The following is a 21,482-nucleotide window of genomic DNA, read 5'->3' as shown; positions in this document are numbered from 1 at the left end:
AGTTCTGGACTCATGATCACGAGCCATTTGATCATCTCTTTCATTCTCTTAATGTTCGTACACTCTTGTTTTGACCATCTGCTTGCACACATGAACTGGTTGTTAAAACTTTGAGTGCTATTGATCCGAGTACATCATTTAATAAAATGCGTAGGAGTAAGAGTTCTTCACTCTAGTGTATTCATTTAATTAAGCCCTTTTTATTAAAATTATTTTATTCATTTTCAAAGAAAATGAAAGAGTAGTTGTCTTTTTATAAATAGATAGTCACCTTCACTAGGAACTATGGGACTGCAAATCAAGATATTGATATTTTTTTTGGCTAAAGTTTAACAAATATAAAATTACTTGTCATATCAAGTGTTTGCAATGATGTGGCCTGGTAGATGACTCATGTACTACAGATGGAAATGAGGCCTTTCTGAAAGTGAATTTGACAGTATCTGTCTTTGATTTCAGAATTTTGCTAATGGGAATATTACCCAAAGAAATGTTTGCACATTAAGTGCTAATTGTTACAGTAGTAAAATACTGGAAACAAGCTATCGTTGTCCATTAATGGAGGAGTGGCTATATTAATTATTTTATATTTGTACTATGGAATACTCTACAGCCATTGAAACAATTGATAAAAATATCTGTATAGATACTGGAAGATTTTTGAGACATACTGTTAAGTGAAAATAACAAGTTTCATAGAATATATATGTTTCATTTCATATAAAGATTATATGTATATAAAAAGTGAGTTAAGGGGCGCCTGGGTGGCGCAGTCGGTTGAGCGTCCGACTTCGGCCAGGTCACGATCTCGCGGTCCGGGAGTTCGAGCCCCGCGTCGGGCTCTGGGCTGATGGCTCAGAGCCTGGAGCCTGTTTCCGATTCTGTGTCTCCCTCTCTCTCTGCCCCTCCCCCGTTCATGCTCTGTCTCTCTCTGTCCCAAAAATAAAAAAAATAAAAAAAATAAAAAAATAAAAAAAAATAAATAAATAAAAAGTGAGTTAAAGGGATTTTTTCCCCAAATTGCATGCAATGGTTAATTCTAAAGAGGTGACTTGGAATAAAACTGTAAGGGTGAAGTGGGATTTTCATATTTTATTCTGTGTACTTTAGCACTAGTTTAATCATTTATGAGAAGACTTAATGATGGGGAAACACTGCCATTTTTTAAAAAAATTGCTAAAGAGACACATATACCCCAAAACTAAGGTGGGTTGATTTCCTTTGCATTAAATAATGTTTCTTTGCATTACCTCTATCCCATTCTTCCCTCAATATCCAACATCTTCTTTAAATTTATTTGATTTAAAATTAGTGTATTAATTTAAAATTATATTTTGACATTTAAGACTAATCCATTTATTTTTATATTGTATATTTATTTTTATAAATGCATAGTGTCTTTATTAAAAAGTTTAATGCACTCTTGGGACAAGCTTGCAATCACTTGCCTTCAGAAAACAGAACATGACCAGATAAACATCTTTGTGTCAAGTGCAATGATTTAAAGGTAGTTACTCCATGAGGACTAGAAAATCAAAGATTTCTAAAACAGATTAAAGTAGTGTTCTAAGGAACGGTAATGATTGATATTTAAATTCACCTTTAATTTATTTGCTCCCACATATAATAGAAAAAATTAAGTATAGTAGAACAACAGTTACTTCACGCTCCCATTGGGAATGCAGGTAATGTCCAAAGTAAATATATAATAAATATATAAACATATAATAAGCACCACCCGTGGCACTTTACTGTCTTGAAGAGTTTCATGATAAAACTCTAGAAAATTTACTTATTAAATCTCAAAGTTCATCATTCAGCAGTCTGGCAGGTAGAATTACACTTTTTTTTTTAATAGAAACAGTACATCCAAATATTTGAAAATGTACAGTTATGAAATTGATTTACTTTTATAGACTTAATTAAGAAAAACTTCAAGAAGTTTCTTTTACTAAACAAAAGTTATATATTATTTTACATTTGATTTTAGGCTTGCCTTGCTACTTTTCACATACTCTGAAATCCAAACCTTATCCCTTCTAGGTTGGATATTGGTCATTTCTTCATGTGGAGACTTTTATAAAATCACTTTGTAGTCTTAATTCAAGGGTATTTTAGTTCTACTATATTGAAAAATACCTGTGGAATCTCCAGTCCTGAATTTCTAGTCTTCTGCAATTTTAATGTAATCCTCTCCTTTTTGTTTTTTTGCGAACATCAGAAAAGCTAAACAGAATAAATGCTGTTGGTAATTGAAAACTAGTAAGACATACATATGCTTCTATCAGTTCCTTACAAAAATTTCTCCCAATTCAAAATAAATTTAGATAACTGGATTCTGTTTTCTATTTGAAAATAATTCATTATGTTCAAGTCGACTTTAAGAATATCTATGGCAACTTAGTAGTTCAAAAATAAAACATATATGAGAGAGAAGACAAATGTTAGTAATTAGTGAATTTAGATGAAAGGTACATTGTGTTGAATATGTTTATTCAGTTTTTTGTAGGCTTGAAAAATTTCAAAATAATGTTTTGTTTTTTAAGAAAAGAAAATTGTATGTAATGCAGGTTCTTTACATTTTCTTTAATACTGCTAAGTGAATTTATTCTTACCCAAATGAGGTCATTTCAGTTCATGAGGTAAAAAATATTTCACAGTCCCAAAATATGATCTCTACTTAAGAAATATAAGGTCACAGAACTCGGGTGCTGTTTCATCGCTAGCTTCTTCCATTTGTTTATATTCTCACCTTCTGCATCCTGTCTCCAGAAAATGGATGTTGATGTTAATATCTGCCGGTTCTGGCCATGGTTTCAAACTCATGTTGTCATAGGTTGCTTTTGTTAGTAGTCCAGTATATTCCAGGAGAACCAAGCTTCAAGTTTAGAACACTGGAGTCCAGGACTGAGTTAGGTGTGAGCACAGAGATGCCTGAGGAAAACCTGACTGTGGATTCATGCTTAATAAATTTCTGAGTTTGCTCACTGGAAGAACTGCTCATTTGTGCCAACTGCCTTCTGACCTGGCTCATTTTGACCAGGAAGCCCTTACTGATCATTATTCATGATGTTCTGTGCAGCCTCTTTCCCAGCCCACCTTAGAAATGTGCAAGGAGTCGTGGGGGTGGGACTACTCTCCTGGACCCCTTTCAGTGGTGCACATCTGATTGTGACATGACAAGAGCTGGGTGATTGCGGGTTCTCTGCTCCTTCCCTCCCTGTGAGATCTTCACCAGGCAAACTCCATTTCATATTTACACCTTGTGATGCTGGTAATGGGTGTGTTTGTATTCTTTACAGATAACCTGTCCTGCCCTCAGGATGCTCTCCTTTTGACTATGGTAGATTTATTCTATTTTTATTTTATTTTATTTTATTATTTTATTTAGTTTATTTTTTAAATGTTTATTCATTTTGAGAGAGAGAGAGAGAGAGCGAGAGCAGGGGAGGGACAGAGAGAGAGAGAATTCCAAACAGGCTCCACACTGTCAGTGCAAAGCCTGATGTGGGGCTTAACCTCACAAATTACAAGATCATGACCTGAACCAGTATCAGGATTTGGATGCTCAACCTACTGAGCCACCCAGGTGCCCTGACTATGGTAGATTTATTTGTACACACTTGTTTCTGTGAATTGACAGCTGTTTGACAAAAGGTGGGTTACTTAACCAGTTTGAGCTGGAATTCTCTAGTTGTAGAACAGAAACAGCACATATATATATAGTCCCTGGCACATTCATGAAGATATTTAATGTTACCACTCTTGATACATGTTTTCTCTCTTTCTACTCATGTTTATCCTCTGAGGTAGTTTTTCAGTATTTAACTAAAATATCGATAAGATAAAATCAAATGTTTTGTTCAGAATGTATGCTCTTAACAGGTGTAATTATTAAACACTAAAAAGAAATGTTATGCTCGAGGGCCTTGCATTTAGGTGAGTGCCTTGTTGAGGCAGATAGTTGGGGTGAAGTGCAGCCTGTGCTCTACACCCCAGCGTCATGAACCACCCAAGGGGGCCCCTCTCTCAGGTCTCATCGAGGTGCTGCAAAAGTGACCAGATGCCCTATAGTGTCTAATCCCCTCATCACTGGCTTTTTATGTAAGTCGTGTTTGATTTTAGATAAGAATGATCCTTTGCTGTTAGAGTGGTTTATTGTTGCTATAAATTCATTGGTTGATAGTAATTCATTTGTTGGTTGGTTCATATAAGATTTAAACATCTGATATATGAATATCCCTGTTAGGATCTAAAACAAAATTAAGCAGTAATCTGGCCAAGTATGATTAAGTCAAAAGGAGTGTTGATACTTTATATTACTAATTTTCTTTACTAATCTCCTAAGAACTCTCCTTTCTTTCTAGTAGTACTCAAGTACTTTAGTAATCACTTCCAGAGCTGGCTGCTACCTGATGGTGGGGATGTCTTCCCAGCTCTGTTCAATGACACTATGTTAGTAGCTTGAAATCTGCTGGTGGGGTGGGGTATTTGTATCACAGGTGTTGGCAAAGAATACAAACTGGGTCTTTTGTTTTCAAGCCACTTGTTAGACATTTATCAGTGCACTTCTGGTTCTATCACATTTTCACACCAATTGCTGGAAGTTTGTGGTTATCCCTCCAAAATACTGCTTTGGTAGTCTGTCATTGCGTTGATTTTTTTCTGTAACCTGAGTCGTCAAATTTCTGATTATCCCATGTAGATGTCCACATGTGTGGGTCTTTTGCCAGGATGCCCACCCCTCTCTCCATGAGTTCCTGGAAGATTTGCTAGAAGGATATTGGGGTAGGTCTTGTCAGGTTACAATTTCCCAGTGCTTTCTTAGTGGCTTGCTTTGAGAGATATCTCAGGATTTTGCTTGAGGATGTGATTTAAAACTGGTTTAAATTTTTCCATCCTATCAGAGACACAAGACAGGGCTGAGTGTTCTTTGGGGGTGTTTTATTAAAGGTGTCATAGAATTTTAAGTGCATTGAGAAGACACCTGCACCATAGCAAGACCCTCATTAGGCTTGTGGAGTACAATATATGTGCTCTTATTTTAAAAATATAATTTGTATCTTGATGGCATTTCTTTAAACTGTCAGAAAAATGTCTGGAAGTGCATGTGTCTTTGACCTAGTCAAATATGTTTGATTCAACAACTTTGACCTTGGCAACGTTATTACTAATGCCACAATTTTTCTCATAGTTTAATGATTCTTTTAAGAAGATGGAATTGTATTACTACTGACTTCCTACCCTAAAGAATATTTATGAATCCCCCAAACTCCATGCAATTCCATTTTTACAAAGAGTTCTCATATGTAAAAGTGATTTCCACAATGATAGAGAACAGAGACAAAGTGGTGTGGCCAAATGAGGAGTGAGTTTCACATTTTATGCCCAAGAGTTGACCAGAGCCTGAGAAATGGAACCTGCTGATACAGACATCTGAATCAGGCAAGTGGGGATTACAGAGAGAAAGAAGAATCAGGGTGAGAGAGCTTTGAGACTTATTTTAGCAATTGCCTAATGACAGATTCAGGGTTTTGAATGGGAAATAGTATTTGGTATTCAGAAGATTTCTGGAATAAGGGGAAAAAAGGTAGCTCTGACCCTTGAAAAGTTAATCTGAATAACAAAGGCTGAGCTGACTTTACAGAAAAAGTGTGAAAGTTTTCTGAATGTACTTCCCTCTCCTTTTATCTAAAGATACTGCACAGTGTTCACAGGCATAAACAGGCCTACCATCTAGAGTCATGGTATTAAATGGATAGGTGTTGTGGCTTTTTAAAAACATACTTATTGTCTAATGTTTTAAAATTCATTGTGGTCTGTTATTAGTTACAAAGTCAATTTTCTACTAATAATCTCTTTTCAAGAGGGAAAGTTCCTATTCCTAGTAGTCTGAACAACCTGGTGTATTACTTGGAAAACAAATAATCCTCTTTGGTGCTCTTTTACCAGAAATTTCAGAAGTAAATATTTCAAGAGTAAAACAGTTTCTATCCCTGAGTATGACCTAAATAAATACTTCAAACCTTTTATTTTTGTAACTGAAAGTAACTAGTATCTGTTGTATTTTATATTTTTATTTGTCCTAAATATCATTTATTCAATCATTTTATGCTAAAAATTGTGATGAGTTTCTTTTTTCTGAAAGCGTATCTTTCTGGTAAACATTGATAAGACCGTCTTTCATACAAAATGAGCTGAAGTTTTTTAGTCCATTTGCAAATCATGAATTCCGGATTTAATTATATCCCAAGGGAACAACCTGAGGAAACCAAAAGTACTGACATAATTGGATCAAATTGTGTAATCAAAAGCAAATGATATGGTTATTAAATCTAATGAAATGATCTCTGAGCATTTAATTCATTTCTCTGATTCACGAAATTTTAGTAATGAGTGTGTTGAAATGGACATTCTAGGCAGTCACCGCTTCTAAATAGTTCTTTCCTCTAGACCATTTTAGGTTGGAAATATTTCTAAAGGTTGTACCTTAGAGCAGAGAGTGGTATTTGTGGGGACATGGGTGAAAGGAAAGGTGATAGGAAGTGAGGAAAGGGTCCTTATTAAAGGCAGAAGGAAAACAAAGGAGAAAATTGCTCTTATAAAGTACTGTTCCTTTTTATCAGCACCTTCATTTTATACAAAGTGAGCATGCTCCATACATTGGTAATCTATATGACATTTAAAGGAGTAATATTACTAGTCTATAAAGGTTTTGTTAAAATTCATAGAAAGCACAAGGTCCTGATAAATAAATGAATAGAAAACCTACAAAGAGCGTATGTAGCACCACAAACGTGGTAAAATATTCAGTCTCAGTAGTAATCTTAAATTCAAACTAGAATGACCAGGCTTCTTGTTGATTGGATTACCTAAGGGGTGGCTGTGTGCATGTGTGTGTGTATGTATGCACGCGCACGCGTGCGTGTGTGCACGTGTATTAGGGTAGCCAGTCAAGAACCGAGAAGGCTCTAAAATTTTATCCTCTAAACTAACTAGTTAGCTTGCCACAGTTTCATGGATGCTGATGGAGGACATGAGACTCCAGGGTCAGAGATGAAAGATTTCTTTACTCTCAGTACAGCCAGCAGCACAGGCATCAGCATATTTGGTTCAGTCTCCAAGCCCATGGAAGTGTCATCAGTGGCCCAGATATGAGGCCTGCAGGCTCTGTGGGTTATGTTATAGGAGAGGTTATGTTACCTCCCTTGGGAGGGAGATACTGTGTTCTCAGGACATGCAAATATGCAAGAATCTGGTGGACAATTGTCTTCTAGTACAGACAAAAAAAGTTGTGAAATGTATAGTTTAATATGAGGCTGGTAAAAATATCAGTTGGTTTGGTCCTTTCAGAAAATAATTTAGCACTAAGCTTTTTAAAATGATCATGTCATTTGAAGCATTCTGTTTTAGACTCCTTTCAAAAAACATAATCCTAAATATTAAAATCTAGGGGCTCCTGGGTGGCTCAGGTAGTTGAGCTACTGATTTCGGTTCAGGTCATGATCTTGTCATTTGTGAGTTCGAGTCCCGCATTGGGCTCTGTGCCAACAGTTTGGAGCCTGGAGCCTGCTTCGAATTCTGCGTCTCCCTCTCTTTCTCTGCTCCTTCTCCAAACATGCTCTGTCTCTCTCTGTCTCTGTCTCTCAAAAATGAATAAACATAAAAATTTAAATCTATAATTACCAGAGTTGAAAAGTATACCATGATAAGTGAATTGATGAAATATTAAATCATTTAAAAATGTGTTCTGTACAATTTGAAATAAAATACATCAATTAAAACATTTATATGTTTTACTTGATTATGTAAACAAAACCTATATGGTTTCAAAAAACTGGAAGGAAATACCAAATGTAAGGTGGAAAAGAGAGACCTCCTCTTGTATCAATACATTGTGTTCTTGGAGAGCATGCCATACTTTGATGATTTTAACCAAACTTTTGTATAAGATAGAAGACAGACTTATTTTTAAAACCAAAAGATATTTTATAAATCAACATTTAGCTTTACTTATGTAGAAGGAGGTTGCAAACACCTACATAGCGGGACAGTATTCCAAGTATTTTACATTAATTAACTCCTATGATTCTCATAGAAACTCAATGGACAGTATTACTCTTCCCAACCTATAAATGAGTAATCTGAGATATAAAGAAGGTACATTTGTCAGAATCATGCAGAATCCATGTTTTTAACCACTTGTCTAAGGTGCCATACCAATTATAATATGTGTTTCATACTTTAAATTAGTGTATTTGTTTAATATCTTAATTTTTGTTTGGCATTTGTATCACATTCTGGGTATTAGAGACAATGCAACAGTGGATACCTAATTAGTGTTGTTATTGTAAATTTCTAATATTATAAACTTTTGAACCATTATTTAAAATTGAGCATTCAAACTAATCATCACTATGTACCTGTATCAAACATATACTTGATTTCATTTTGTTTACAAGAATACAATTGCTTGATCCCTAGGAAATCTACCAACAATTTTTTGTTTCATTGAATTCAACTAGAAAATTGGGTTAAAATATTTTTTTAAAGCTACTTCCTTTATTGAAACCATTTATTGGTTTCAAGTAAGTTAATGACTACATTTCATTTGAGAAATTATAATATTGCATTGGAAAGTAATAAACCAGTACACATTCTGATACATGTTTACATGAGTGGATTTGTTATAGGACCCATGTGTTACTCTTTACTTACTTATTAACAACTTAAAATAATGAGGTGTAGAACTTTGGGGACTACTATATGTTTTCTTAATAAGCCCTTCAAAATTAATAATGGTGAAATATGTATTTATCACCTAGAAAAGCAGGGTAGTATATATATATATATATATATATATATATATATATATATATAGTATATATACTATATAGTATATATACTATATATATATAGCAGGGTATATATATATAAAGCAGGGTAAAATATATATATATATATATATATATATATATATATATATATATATATATCTATATCTTTGTCCTTATTGAAAACCCTTTTAAGTACTTGTGGACCACAGAGCCCAGTGATGAACTTGTTTTGATGTGTCTCTTCTTCACTCTTACCTCCATTCTTTTTTTGATTCTGATTTATTGAAATTTCTTCTCATTATCTCACTTATTTTATACAGCATCTTAATAAGTCTTTTTCTCATCTTAATCTCTTCTGCCGTTTGGAATACTACACCCAAACATTGATTTAAAAAAATCTCTCTGCTTGATTTCTAAGACTGATTAAATATAATATATATCAATACCAATGAGTAATCCCATCGTTGTACTGTCCTATGTTGTCCTATTTTCTTTTTAGGCACTTGATTCTTTGCAAAGTCACTTTCAGAGAAATTCTAATATAGTGATATTATGTAATAAAAATTAATGTATAAAAGTACTGTAAGGTTAAAAAAATAGTAAAAATAGCCTTTCATTATTTTAAGAAGATTTTATGCTTGTGGTAAAAATACTTAATGCTATAAAGACACCATTAAAATCATTTATACTCTTGCCACCTAAATATAACCACTGGTAACATTTCCTGATGTTCATTATTTCTATGTTTCTCCTAAAATGGACCCCCCCCCCAATTTTAATAGTAATTGTCACTCTGTATGAAAGTTCATTTATTAAATGTTCAGATTTTAATATTTGTTTTGCCACATAAATTTTATTATATTTTTTGTTTTCACAGATCCTGGCCCTGACACTAACTAGTTAGTTGGCTAGGATCACATGCATTACTTAAGAGTTTTAGGTCACTCTTCCTTGAGTAAAATATATTGAAAAACCTTGACAAAACTCAAGAATCACAGATCTCATTTTCAAAATCTTAGCTCACCCACTGCAGGGAAATCTGAAATCTATTCTAGGCCTAATTTCCTCGTAATGAAAATTCCTACCTTGGTGTGAAGATTAAATGAAAGAGTGTATATGTGGATTGTATTGTGTTTTAGATGTTTAGTAAAATTCATTCTTTTTTCTCTAAAAATGTTATTTTTATATGTAAGGTACTTTGCATGTAGTGATTTCTGTGAGCCATCGCAGTTTCTGAGACAGACCAAGTTATTTCCTTTATTCAGATTAGGAAAGCAGGGCTTGGTGACATCAATAAGGACATGGCAGAGGCAGGTCTCCTTCCCAGGTCAGTGGTTCATTGTAGCTCTGCATGTGCTGGGTGTGTCCAGTATATCTCTAGATGTGCTCTCGTGTACAGTGTTTAGTGAATCTTATTAGCAAATAGTTTGCATGTCAGCAACACAGGTCTGTTATCCAAACTGCACTGTGTACATGTCATTGGGGACTTACTATGTGGGCATGTTGCTTGCTTATGTTTGGAAAAAAGTTTTTGTACATAATTTGTAAAAATCCCTTATATTTTATTTATTGAAATATGCTTAAAGGCAATGTTGAGGATTAAACTGAGGTTGTACTGAAGACTAAAGAAGTAGATTCTTTACTAATGGGCACATCATAGGTCCTCGATATGTATTAGCAATTATCATTTTTATTTTTTATTATACATTATAAAATGTATTTTTTGCCTCTTCAAGAAGTGATTTGCATTCATCACTAGCAAAAGTTTATTTTGAAATTATTTCAGTTCCTATCTTAATCAGATATTAATTTGGAAATCATTTTTAAGCCAAAGAGAAAATTTTTTGAATGAAAATAGTTATATTTTTTAAAAATATGGTATTTTAATAGCCAATGAGTAAGATAAGTCTTTTTTATTTACCCAGGTATTACTTACTTCCAAAATAAAACATTTTATTTTTTTAAAGTTTATTTATGTATTTTGAGAGGAGTGGGCAGAGAGAGAGGGAGTGAGGGAGAGAATCCCAAGCTCTGGCAGTGCAGAGCCTGATGCAGAGCTTGAACTCATGAACTGTGAGATCATGAGCTGAGCTGAAAGAGTTGGATGCTTAACCAACTGAGCCACCCAGGCACCTCCAAAATAAAACATTTAAAAAAAGTCACCTCAATAAGGACTAGAATGTTATTGTTAGAAAGGCAAGATGGTCAGATTACAAAGTCCTTATGTTTCAACAATTCATAAATTAGAGTATTTTTTCAGGAATGTTTAAAAGAAAACAAATTGTGTTATTCTGGTAAGCAGGCTCCATTTGAAATCAGATTGATTAGGCTGATTAAAATCTTATCACATAATGGGCTGCTTGGCCATTAGTGTGTGGTGGGGGAACTATAAATAGTGCGGTGGCTTCCGTATTGCTGAAGTGGTGACATATACTTGAGTGGTCATCTGTTTGGGATAAACATGGATAGGAGTGTGTCAGGTGATGCTAGGTGGGATTAGTTATTGAATTCAGTGATGCTTAGGAGTAATAGATAAGGGCTTCCTTATCATGGGGGCACAGGAAAAAAGGAAGAATAAAGTGAAGGAAGAGATTCCAGTATGTGATTGGATATTGGACCAGATGTCTTCCAATAGGATTCCTCCATGCCCTGAAATTCTAACAATCTACAGGAAGCAGACTTCCATTTTGGAACTTCATTTTGAGATTCCACTTTGCATGTAACAGGTGCAGAGATACATACTTTTTGTTGTTGTCTGTGGTGAGATAGCTTTCATAAATCAGCACCATCTGTTCTTCTTTTACAGACTCTTCTCTTGCCTTGGGTTGTGTGGAGTCATGTTGTGTATGTTCCAAGACAGGAAATGTTTCATTTCTGTGGTAAATGAAAATTTCATGGGCTGTGTTAAATACTATGTTTGCCATTACATTTGATCAGTATTAACTTGAGATGAGAATGTTTGGAATCCTGTTGAGGGGATGAAGCTCACATTTAATATTTAACATCACAGGTACTGAGTAATTCCTAATATAGCCCACGGTTATTTGGTGTTGAGTTCTGGGTTCTGTGGAGTACAGTTTATGTTATAATGAACTGTATTACATTTGAAAGTAGAACGGTTATTAATGTCCCTCTAAGTACAAGAAAAATATTTTTATTTTAAAAGGTCTTATTATCTAGCATTGTCTATTCTTAAAGGATTTGAATTAGCTTTTTTCATAAATGTTTTTACTCAAGTGGAATATAATGATCATGAAGTAAAATTATATTACCCATTTCCTGATTTTATTTGTTTAGGAGGTTGCCATAGCTTTATCATTTTCAGTTGAGAAGTCCCCCTCCCCCAGATGTTTTCAATTGTTTTCCACATGTGATGGGAAATTACTTTTCCCTGGTGATTTGACCAATTAATCAAGTGTGGCAACATTAACACAAAAGCCTTCTGGAATTGTATTTGCGATACTTAGGGGACATGGAAAGAGATTCTCCTTGGAATTATTTTTTGCCAAATGTGATCCCCCAAAAAAGTGATTTAATTCATGCTGTGAACATCCAAGTAAATATTTTTTGGGTGCTGTAGCTCATTAGTAGTTAACAAGACTCTCATTAAGTTTGAAAAGTCTTAGAGACACTCGAAGAAGTGTGAAAAAGACTGTTTAGTTGAGCATTTTTGTAGCAATATAATTGAGCCCATTAAATTATTTTACTGTTAAGAATAATAAAAACACTTGAAAAATATTGTAAATTTGTTTAACAAGATAACATCAGAACTTTCATTTCCTTTTGTGCTTCATAAATATAAAGATCAAAGATAGGTGTGCAGGAAATTTAAGGAGGCAAAATAACTTTAGTTCTTTTAATAAGATGTTTTAAAAATGATACCTTATTTTTTAAAATTGTAGGCATATGTATTCAAAATCTTTAATTCCTTGTAACTTAGACTTTAAATATAGACATATAGGTGATTGGTTTCTAGATAAAGTTTTATCATGTTATTGTAAAGAAGAAAGTGTACTTTTCATTTCCTTGCTTTATAAGCAAACCAGTTACAAAATTTCTGCTCTTTATGTGGTGGTCAGTGGATGCACCATTCAATTTTTAAGTGTTCCAATTACAAATCCTTTACTTCTTTGCAATGATATCTACTTGAGTTTTTGGAGAAAATACACACACACACACACACACACACATTAAATCTGTGACTATGGAGAAGATATTTAATACTCAAGAAGGAAGAAATACAACTAGATAATATTTGAAATTAAAAAGATCATTAGTTTAGCCAAATTTAGTATTCTTAAACACATGGGAGTGCTTGTGATTTCAGAATGTGTCGTCCATTGGTTGTATTGAAGCTTTTTCAAGTGAGGCTTGGCCTTAATATCATTCATAGTATGGAAGAGAGTAAGATAATTAATTTTTCCTAGAAGCAGGGAACAAATAAATTCATATGTCTGTATCCCTCACTTCCCTAATACACATTTCAAACCTGGGCTAAAACTCTTTCTCCTCAGCCAAGCTTATCAAGTATTCATTTTCTCTTATTCTTTTCTCTCCTTTGACTAGAGCTCCTCCATCTTTTAAAAAAATTGCTTAGTCAATACAATATGGTAGGTAAAAGGTTAACAAAATCTTTCCCTTCTTCTGCATGAGAATTTAAACTTTAAGGGCTTGGGGCTATTTTTTTCTGAAAACCTGCTAAAGGCTTCCATCAACTATCTTTTTATGGTAAAAGTCACCTCTGATTAATAAATTGCACATGGACTCAAAAAACTATAAATATGTGACAAGCCGCTCTGCGCATAGTGTTGTTTTGAGGTACCAGCTTTTTTGAGGTGTGAGGCTTTTAAGTCAGGGTGATGCTTGCCATCCTCTGATGTGTGTCCTTTCCTGCACCTGAGCTGTGGACCGGGGACCCACAAGAATAGCCCCTGGATAGCCGTGCGGTCTACTGCTCCCAAAGATGAAAGCAGAATGCTGCCTTGCTGGAACGTTGGGTTTCCTGCCTTAGGTCCTTTGGGCATTTCAAATATGTAGTCAGAATAAAAATATATAAACAATACTGGAAGGTTTCTAATGAAAAAAGGAGTACTCTCTATTCTGCTCCTCCTGATTTTCCCAGTCTGTCTCCTCAGAGGGACTATTTCATGCAGATATTTTTTTTCAGGTATTTACTCCCATATTTCTAAATAAAATATTTATGTTGCTTTTTCCTGGTTACCAGTTATTAACATCTGTTGACTTGTCACTGTGGAAGATGGTTTTTCCTTTTATGCCACTTTTACTTTCCATGTCCCCATTTTCTCCCTATCATCTAAGTTAAAGTAATAGCAAGCCTCACGTTATATAGTAACTTGTGGCTCACTGCATAAGTAAGTAGGTACTCTGATGGAATATTCTTTCCTACACATTTTCCTTTGTTGTTCCTGGAGTCCACTGCTTTGACCTTTTCAAAATTTATTTTATCTGTATATTTCTGAAAAATTCCCCCCACATTCTCCATCAGGTCTGTCAAAATATTCTCCAAATGTTCAAAAACATCAGACCAATTATTAATTTATTTTTTTTCATGCAGATTGACTTTCCAGACTTCTCTCTCCTTTTGCTCTAATCACAATTGGCTTCTGCTTCTCTGGGCTGTCTTTTTACCTTATGCTGGGGCTTTCCTTGAGTTCTGTCCACTGCTTTATTGAATTTCTTGGATTTTTCTGGTGCACATCCAAAAATAGCTTCCTATGAAAGGGTCCATCGGAAGTAAAGACTTTGCATTTGTTTCAAATTTCATTCTTGATTTTTCTTTAGTTGTTTGGTTGAACACAGAATTCACTGAAAAATTTTTTTCTTTTAGTGTGAAAGGTGTGACTTTATTATAGAGTAGAATTTCACGTTACTTTATAAAGGCATTGTTGGGGTGTCTCGGTGGGTCAGTTGGTTTAAACGTCTGACACTTGATCTCAGCTCAGGTCATGATCTTATGGTTCCTGATGTCGAGCCCCAGTACAGAGCCTGCTTGTGTGTCTCTCCCTCTCTCTCTCCACTCCTCCCTCGCTCACTCACTCTCTCTTTAAAAATAAATAAACATGAGAAAAATTTGTAAAAGAAGGCATTATTATCATAGAGCATCTGTTAATGATATTTCTACTTTTGGTTTGCTAGCAATCATACAAATGCTACCATTTGGCAGTGCTTAAATTGTGTTGTCCATTGTTCTCCTCCATTTTTGAATATCTTGAGAGCAGAGAGAGGCCTTTGTCCGGGATTTTCCCTTTAAGGATGTCTATACCGCAGATGGTCTTGGTAGATAGGTATAGTGTCCTCTTCCAGAGCAATGGGCAGACATGATTACTGCCTGTGTAAGGTATTTGGGTCCCCTAAGCTCAGGTTCCTTCTGTGTGTGCCAGTGTTCCTCGGTTCTCTTCTCATCACTTTGTGAGAATTTCAACTGGAGAAACCAGTGCATAGAAGGATGATACTCTGACTACTGCTGTAATGAACTGCCCTCTGTCTCTGACCCAGGGGTCTCATTTTTTCTGCTAGCATCCATGAAGCTATGCAGGCTAAGTTAGGATCTTTCAAGTAGGGCAAAACCATAGACTCTTCACAGTTCTTGACATCTAGTTTTTTTCCTCTGCAAATTTCCTCAACCTAACCCATAATGCTTTCCTCCTCATGACATTTATTTGATTGTGTACTGCATTTAGTTGTTTATATTTTCCATATGTTTTCTCATTTCAAAGACCTTTTATAATGAAGGTACTTTGTATATAGCAAAGCACAACAAATGTCAGGTTTTATGAACGTTTCTAAAATGTGGATGATACATTTTCTATTTGAGTAGGTAGTCTGTTTAATATTAACTTGTATTGTAAGGTATAAGGTATGAATAGATGAATATATACTCTTAAATTATAGTTGTGTAACACTGCCTTGAATCATTTATTTGAGGTATGTTTTATGTCATTTATTATTTATTTCTCTTTTCAATAACAGCTAACATTTATTGGGCAATTACTATGTGTTAGGCGCCATGTTATGGCTATTTTATGGATTCTCTTATCCCTCTCAATAGTCCTAAGAAGAAGATGTTTTTATTGTTTCTGTTTTACAGAAGAAGACATAGAAATACAAAAGGTGTATGTGAATTGCCTAAGGATATAAAATTGGCAAATGAGTACTCACACCCAAATCTGTTTGATTCTTGAAACCTGGCTCTTAACCGCTACATTCTACTATAAAATGGAGAGAAGGGAAAGGATAAGAAATATATTTTCTCACCTGGAAATTTTTTAACATTGTGTAGTTTGAATTATTATTTTAGGCCTTTAATATTGATTTGGGATAAATAATAGTTTCATTTTCTATGTGTAATGGAATTCAGTAAATAACTCATGCTAAAAGCAACTATGTTCAATCACAGCTTTTTAGAAGTACAAAACAACAAAATAAAGCAATACAGGAACTGATATTTACACATCCCGAAGCTGGGAAATTTTAAGTTGTGGTTCCCACAGCAATAGCAGCTCAGCCTCAGGGCAGTGAGTGTTGTGATCTAAACTGAACACCATATGCAGCTGCATGAAATAATATTCTACATGCTCGTGGGGGCCCGATAATGGCCACTATGGGAACAATGAATGTGTAAATTATCAGCTACTGTTTTATCACTGTAGTTCGGGGCATTTCATTTATGTGGCTGTTTCATAGTACAACCTAGGTGTTTCACTGGTTATACATTATGGTGGCATTTCATAGTGTGTAAATTATTAATGGATCCTGAAACAAAATGTTTTTAACTTGAAAGATTATTTTTATGTTTTCCATCTAATTTATAAACACTTTATTCTCCTCCCTATCCTCATTGCCAATGGAAAAGCATACTTGTAGGAGTTCTTGTTTACATGTCAAGTGTGGTTTGTAGGCAGGTTCAAGATGCTGGTTAACCTTTGTAATGTATTGTGTGCTTGTGCTTAAGAGATGACTAAGAAGTGTGTATTAGAGCCTCTTAAAACATAGGATCATCAATCTTCAACTACTTTGGTTTCATGCAGTGCACCACCACTGAGGACACATGGAACCTATCCACAACTTACAGAAAAATTCGGTGCATCCAGCTTCTTATTTTGGCAGATTCTCAGAGGAAATGTCAATTGGGTCTTACCAACTGCTCTGCGTTGCCTTAATAGTGCTTGAAGAATTTAACATATTGTTTAACAGTGTGTGGAACCTAGGGCCTTGGCTTATCATTTTGTCAATTGGTGTCTTTGTTGATGGCATTTAAATTTCTATGAGTCTCTCAAGTACACGGTTGAAAATATAAAATTTATCTTTAATGGTGGACTCCTATATAGGTGGTTTAATACATTCACATAGAAAATCACTGTTATCAAATTTATATGTAGAAGAAAGGATAGACTAACAAATTACATGTATATATAAGTTATATGTATAAACTTCCAAGAAACGGATTAAATACATTTTATTATTTTGTGTTTTGAAACTTAATACCCCAGAGATTTCTAAGGATGATTTTGTTTTTATTAGCAAAATATTTAAGGTATCTACTGGATACCAGGCACTGTGGATCCAAGGTAAAGCACACTCAGCCTCTTAGTGACTATGATTAGAGATTCCAAGTCTTACTAATTTGATTAATAAGACCACTGATATCAGTCAGGCATGTTTACCATTATTCAAATGATCCTGAAAAGCCAACTCTACTGTTAGTGAACTCTTTAATTGAAAGACAATGGCCAAGGTATAAAGTAAGCATATCCATGAGTGGCAGTTCATTTATTTTATGAGCCATCACATTTATTCCACATTCGTGTTTTGTAGTATTGCATACTTACCCAATTTCTAAAACATGTGGGACCATAACTTTTACATAATATTTCATTTTAAAAGGAAGAACAAAAGTGGTGGTTGATTATTTTGCTGTTTGTACCTTTTTCTAGGCTTAGTACTTCATAACAGAAGTACATAATCAGACATTTGGCCTAGGGTAAGTTTATATGAAATTTCAGAGGATGAAGGATTTGAGTCTAGGGTTGTACATACTGCATGCTCATTTTGACAAATCTGGTTTAGTAGGAACTGGGGACCTTTGAAGCGTTTGGTAGTTGTTAAGGTTTTTAATGGTTTCAACTGTTTGGATTAGTAAAAATGTTAAACGTATTACCTGTATCCTATACATTTATTTATTAATATAACATTGTAGTAATGTATAATTACTTCCAAAAACATACACCAAAAAGTGAAATAAAAATGTTAAAAAAGTCACATAAGTAGAAGTTCTTTTCTTATTATAGTTGTGTCTTGCCCACTTCCTGGGGTATGCTAACTCAGGAAACTTACTTTAAAATACAGCTTTTCATATACATCTACCCATCTTATCATTAAAGGTCATCCTCTCTGGAGGAAGGACCCAGTTAACATGATCATAATGCCTATCAAACTCCAGTTTTATCCAATTTCCTTTCACATTATGGAAGTAAATGTAACACAGAGTGTGCTTCTATTTGTGCTGTGTGTCTCTAGGATGAGGATGGGACAGAAGAAGACAACAGTCGTGTTGAACCTGTTGGACATGCTGATACCGGTTTGGAGAATATACCCAGCTTTTCTCTGGAGTAAGTTACTGATATTTTTAACTGAATTTGTAATATACATGTAGCATCACTGATAGCAGCAAGTATTCCAAAAGCATATGGCATGCGGAATGTTTGTGCTTAGTTAAAACCATGCGTTGCATTGGTTTGTTTTCCAAAGAGCATCTTTCATCTATTGAGTTAATTATCTAATGTAAGAAGTATAGCATGGAAATTCACATGTTCTGTCCTGAGTTTCATGCCTTGGCAAATACTATTAAATTATAATATAAAATAGTATTTGATTGACAATGTCATCTTAACAGCACTGTAACTGTTTTCAAATTGCTTTGTATGTCATTGTTTTGGTCATTTGTTCATTCCTCAACTTTGCTAAATTAAAAACAAAATGTGTAGATCTACTTTACTTGAAAAACCAGTTGGATCATGTAAGCATTAGTCATGTTAGTATATATTTTTTTGATTTGGAAAAATCGAATGTCTCTTGAGAGATTTGTTGAAATCTCTGTTTGTTGAAAAATTCGAATCATAGGTTAGGGACCTTGAACATGGTTTTAGGTATAAAAGGAAGAAGAAAAACTTTACTATATTATTTCAGCTTTACAATTGTCTTAAATATTGGCATGTTTAAATGGAAGGTGTTCTTAGGACTTCTTCCCTTGGTAGTTTAGACCAGGGAGGGCAGTCATTCTGAAATTTTTTTTTTGACTTTGGGTAAAAGTTGAAAGGGCCTAGATATCAACATTTAAACTCTTAACTCTGTCTTTTCTTGGTATTTCAAAGGAAGGCTCTCAAAAAACTGCTGTCAGTGAGAGTAATAGTTTCGAGAACCAGGTTATGTTTAGACAGATAGCAACCAGCAGTCTCCGTTACATTTGAGAAGACTTGCCATGTCCTAGTTCTTTTAAGAAAGAATGTGGAATAAAATAAATTTATAAGTTATATTCTCAATTGACAAGCTAATCATTAAATAGATGTTCAAATGATATTAAGTATCTAAGATGTGAAATTCTATGAAAATATAAAAAAATTAAAAATTCACTTGAATAGTATTACATTAGTAAATATTTTGGCAGTATGGCAAGATTCTAATTTTTTCCTAATTAGTGTATGTGATTAAATATATGCGTGTATTCTCAATTTTGTTTTGATTTGTTTGATATCACTATCTTTAATTTTCTTTAGTCTTTATATTATATAGTCAGGACATTAGTAGTATGTAGCATAACTTTATTTTTTATTTACGTAATATAATTGAAGAATTAGCATTTCCTTTATAGTTGTCCACATTGCTTCAACTAGATATTTAACTGAAATACTAGTTTCAGAAATTGTCAGATAAGACCTACTTAGATTTCTGTGCACTACACATACACGCGCACACACACACACACACGGAAAAATCTATAAAGGAAGTGAAATCTCATAAAAGGTTTAGAAAATTTACATTCTTTAAGTTAAACCAGTTTTCATTAAACTCTGGCTTATTATATTAATAGTAAAGTACTTTAGTTATGTAATAGAAGTAACTTCATGTTACTTCTATATCTCTTCATGACTTTAAAGCTCAATTACAAACACTTATGAAAATTATTTGATTTTTATTAGAAAAAAATTTTTTTTACATTTATTTATTTTTTGAGAGACATAGCGAGACAGAGCACAAGTTGGGGAAGGGCAGAGAGAGAAGGGGACACAGAATCCGAAGCAGGCTCCAGGCTCTGAGCTGTCAGCACACAGCCTGATGCGGGGCTCAAACTCACAAACCGTGAGATCATGACCTGAGCTGAAGTTGGTCGCCCAACTGACTGAGCCACCCAGGCGCCCCCAAATTATTTGATTTTTAGCAGGTACCTGTTGGCTTTGAGAAAGGAGTTTCATACCCTGCATTGCAGTTACACTTAGAGAAGTAGGAAATGGTGACTGAATTGTGGTGGAACAGTGGGATGTAAAGATGGCTGGATCATATGTGGACTGTCACCTACAGAAGCAAAAGCTTTTACCTCATTGAGTTATTGGAAGGAGCAATAATGTGACATATGCAGGAGCACTTTGTAAATTTTAATGTGCTCTGCAGCCAAAACACATTTACTCATTTAATCTATATTGTCCTTGAAATAAATACTGCGATGGAAAAATTTTCGTGGAAATCTAGAGTTCTGACTTACAAAATGTGTACTTGTATTACACATAGAACAGTGTGTGGTCTGAGAGAAATGGTTCTGTGTCATTTTAATGTAGTTATTTCTGCTGATTGCTCTCTCTGCATGCCATCAGGCTAGTGTTCAGGTATGTAGTGTTTAATGTCGCTTTCATCACCATGCTTCTATTCCAGAATGTGTACATGTATGTGTGTGTGCTTGGTGGGATTTTCGTTTTGTTCTCTTTTGTTGTTGTGTGTCTGTGTTGTAGCAGTTTTTTTGTTTTGTTTTGTTTTGGTTTTGGTTTGTTTACAGTACATGTTCATGCTCCCTCATTCATCATTGTCTCACAGTGATATGGTAAAGCTCGTACAAGTCCCCAACGATGGAGGGCCTCTGGGAATCCATGTAGTGCCTTTCAGTGCTCGAGGCGGCAGGTAACGTATCTTGGAGGTTTTTAATTGAATCATAATGTTGAGTGTTTTATCTTCATTCATGCTCAGATATAGAGTGGTGTTGATTTAGCATATGCTTAATAGGAACATTTTCATTTGGGGGCACTCACTACTTCATACGTATACATCATAATCATGGAAAGCACTCAGGCTGATGAAGAAATCAAGCATTTAAATTATTCTAATAATTTTATTGGTCATCACACATCCCTGCAAACATTGTACTTTGCTGTACATTGGTGAAACACTTTAGAGTCAGAACTCGAGCTGAATTTCCAAAATTAAGGGAGAGCTTAAAGCAGTTTTCTGGAGAAATTTATCCAATAAAAATTATCTGGGTAACTTAGGGAATGATTCATGTTAAATTCATTTTTATGTTTATTTAGTTCTTTAATCTTGAAAGATTTTTATGATTATGTTTGAAATTTGTGAAAGTTAAAT

The 21,482-nt window shown here is 34.4% G+C and overlaps 1 protein-coding gene across 21 annotated transcripts in view; it reads left to right on the top strand.

Moving 5' to 3' along the window:
* The window catches only part of PARD3 (par-3 family cell polarity regulator), a 674,219-nt gene that overhangs the window by 356,298 nt on the left and 296,439 nt on the right, over nt 1-21,482 (top strand). For 20 of the 21 annotated variants that reach the window (XM_043563582.1, XM_043563584.1, XM_043563583.1 and 17 more), the window contains 2 exons: nt 18,375-18,466; nt 20,940-21,023. In XM_043563582.1, the coding sequence (XP_043419517.1) occupies nt 18,375-18,466; nt 20,940-21,023 (176 nt within the window). The remainder of the gene's footprint in view (nt 1-18,374; nt 18,467-20,939; nt 21,024-21,482) is intronic. The other variant, XM_043563576.1, reaches the window with a different exon arrangement.

This window comes from Prionailurus bengalensis, chromosome B4 (assembly GCF_016509475.1).
Source record: "Prionailurus bengalensis isolate Pbe53 chromosome B4, Fcat_Pben_1.1_paternal_pri, whole genome shotgun sequence".
NCBI lineage: Eukaryota > Metazoa > Chordata > Mammalia > Carnivora > Felidae > Prionailurus > Prionailurus bengalensis.
The sequence above is the reverse complement of the archived record's forward strand: the minus strand, read 5'-3'. Positions and strand labels throughout refer to the sequence as shown.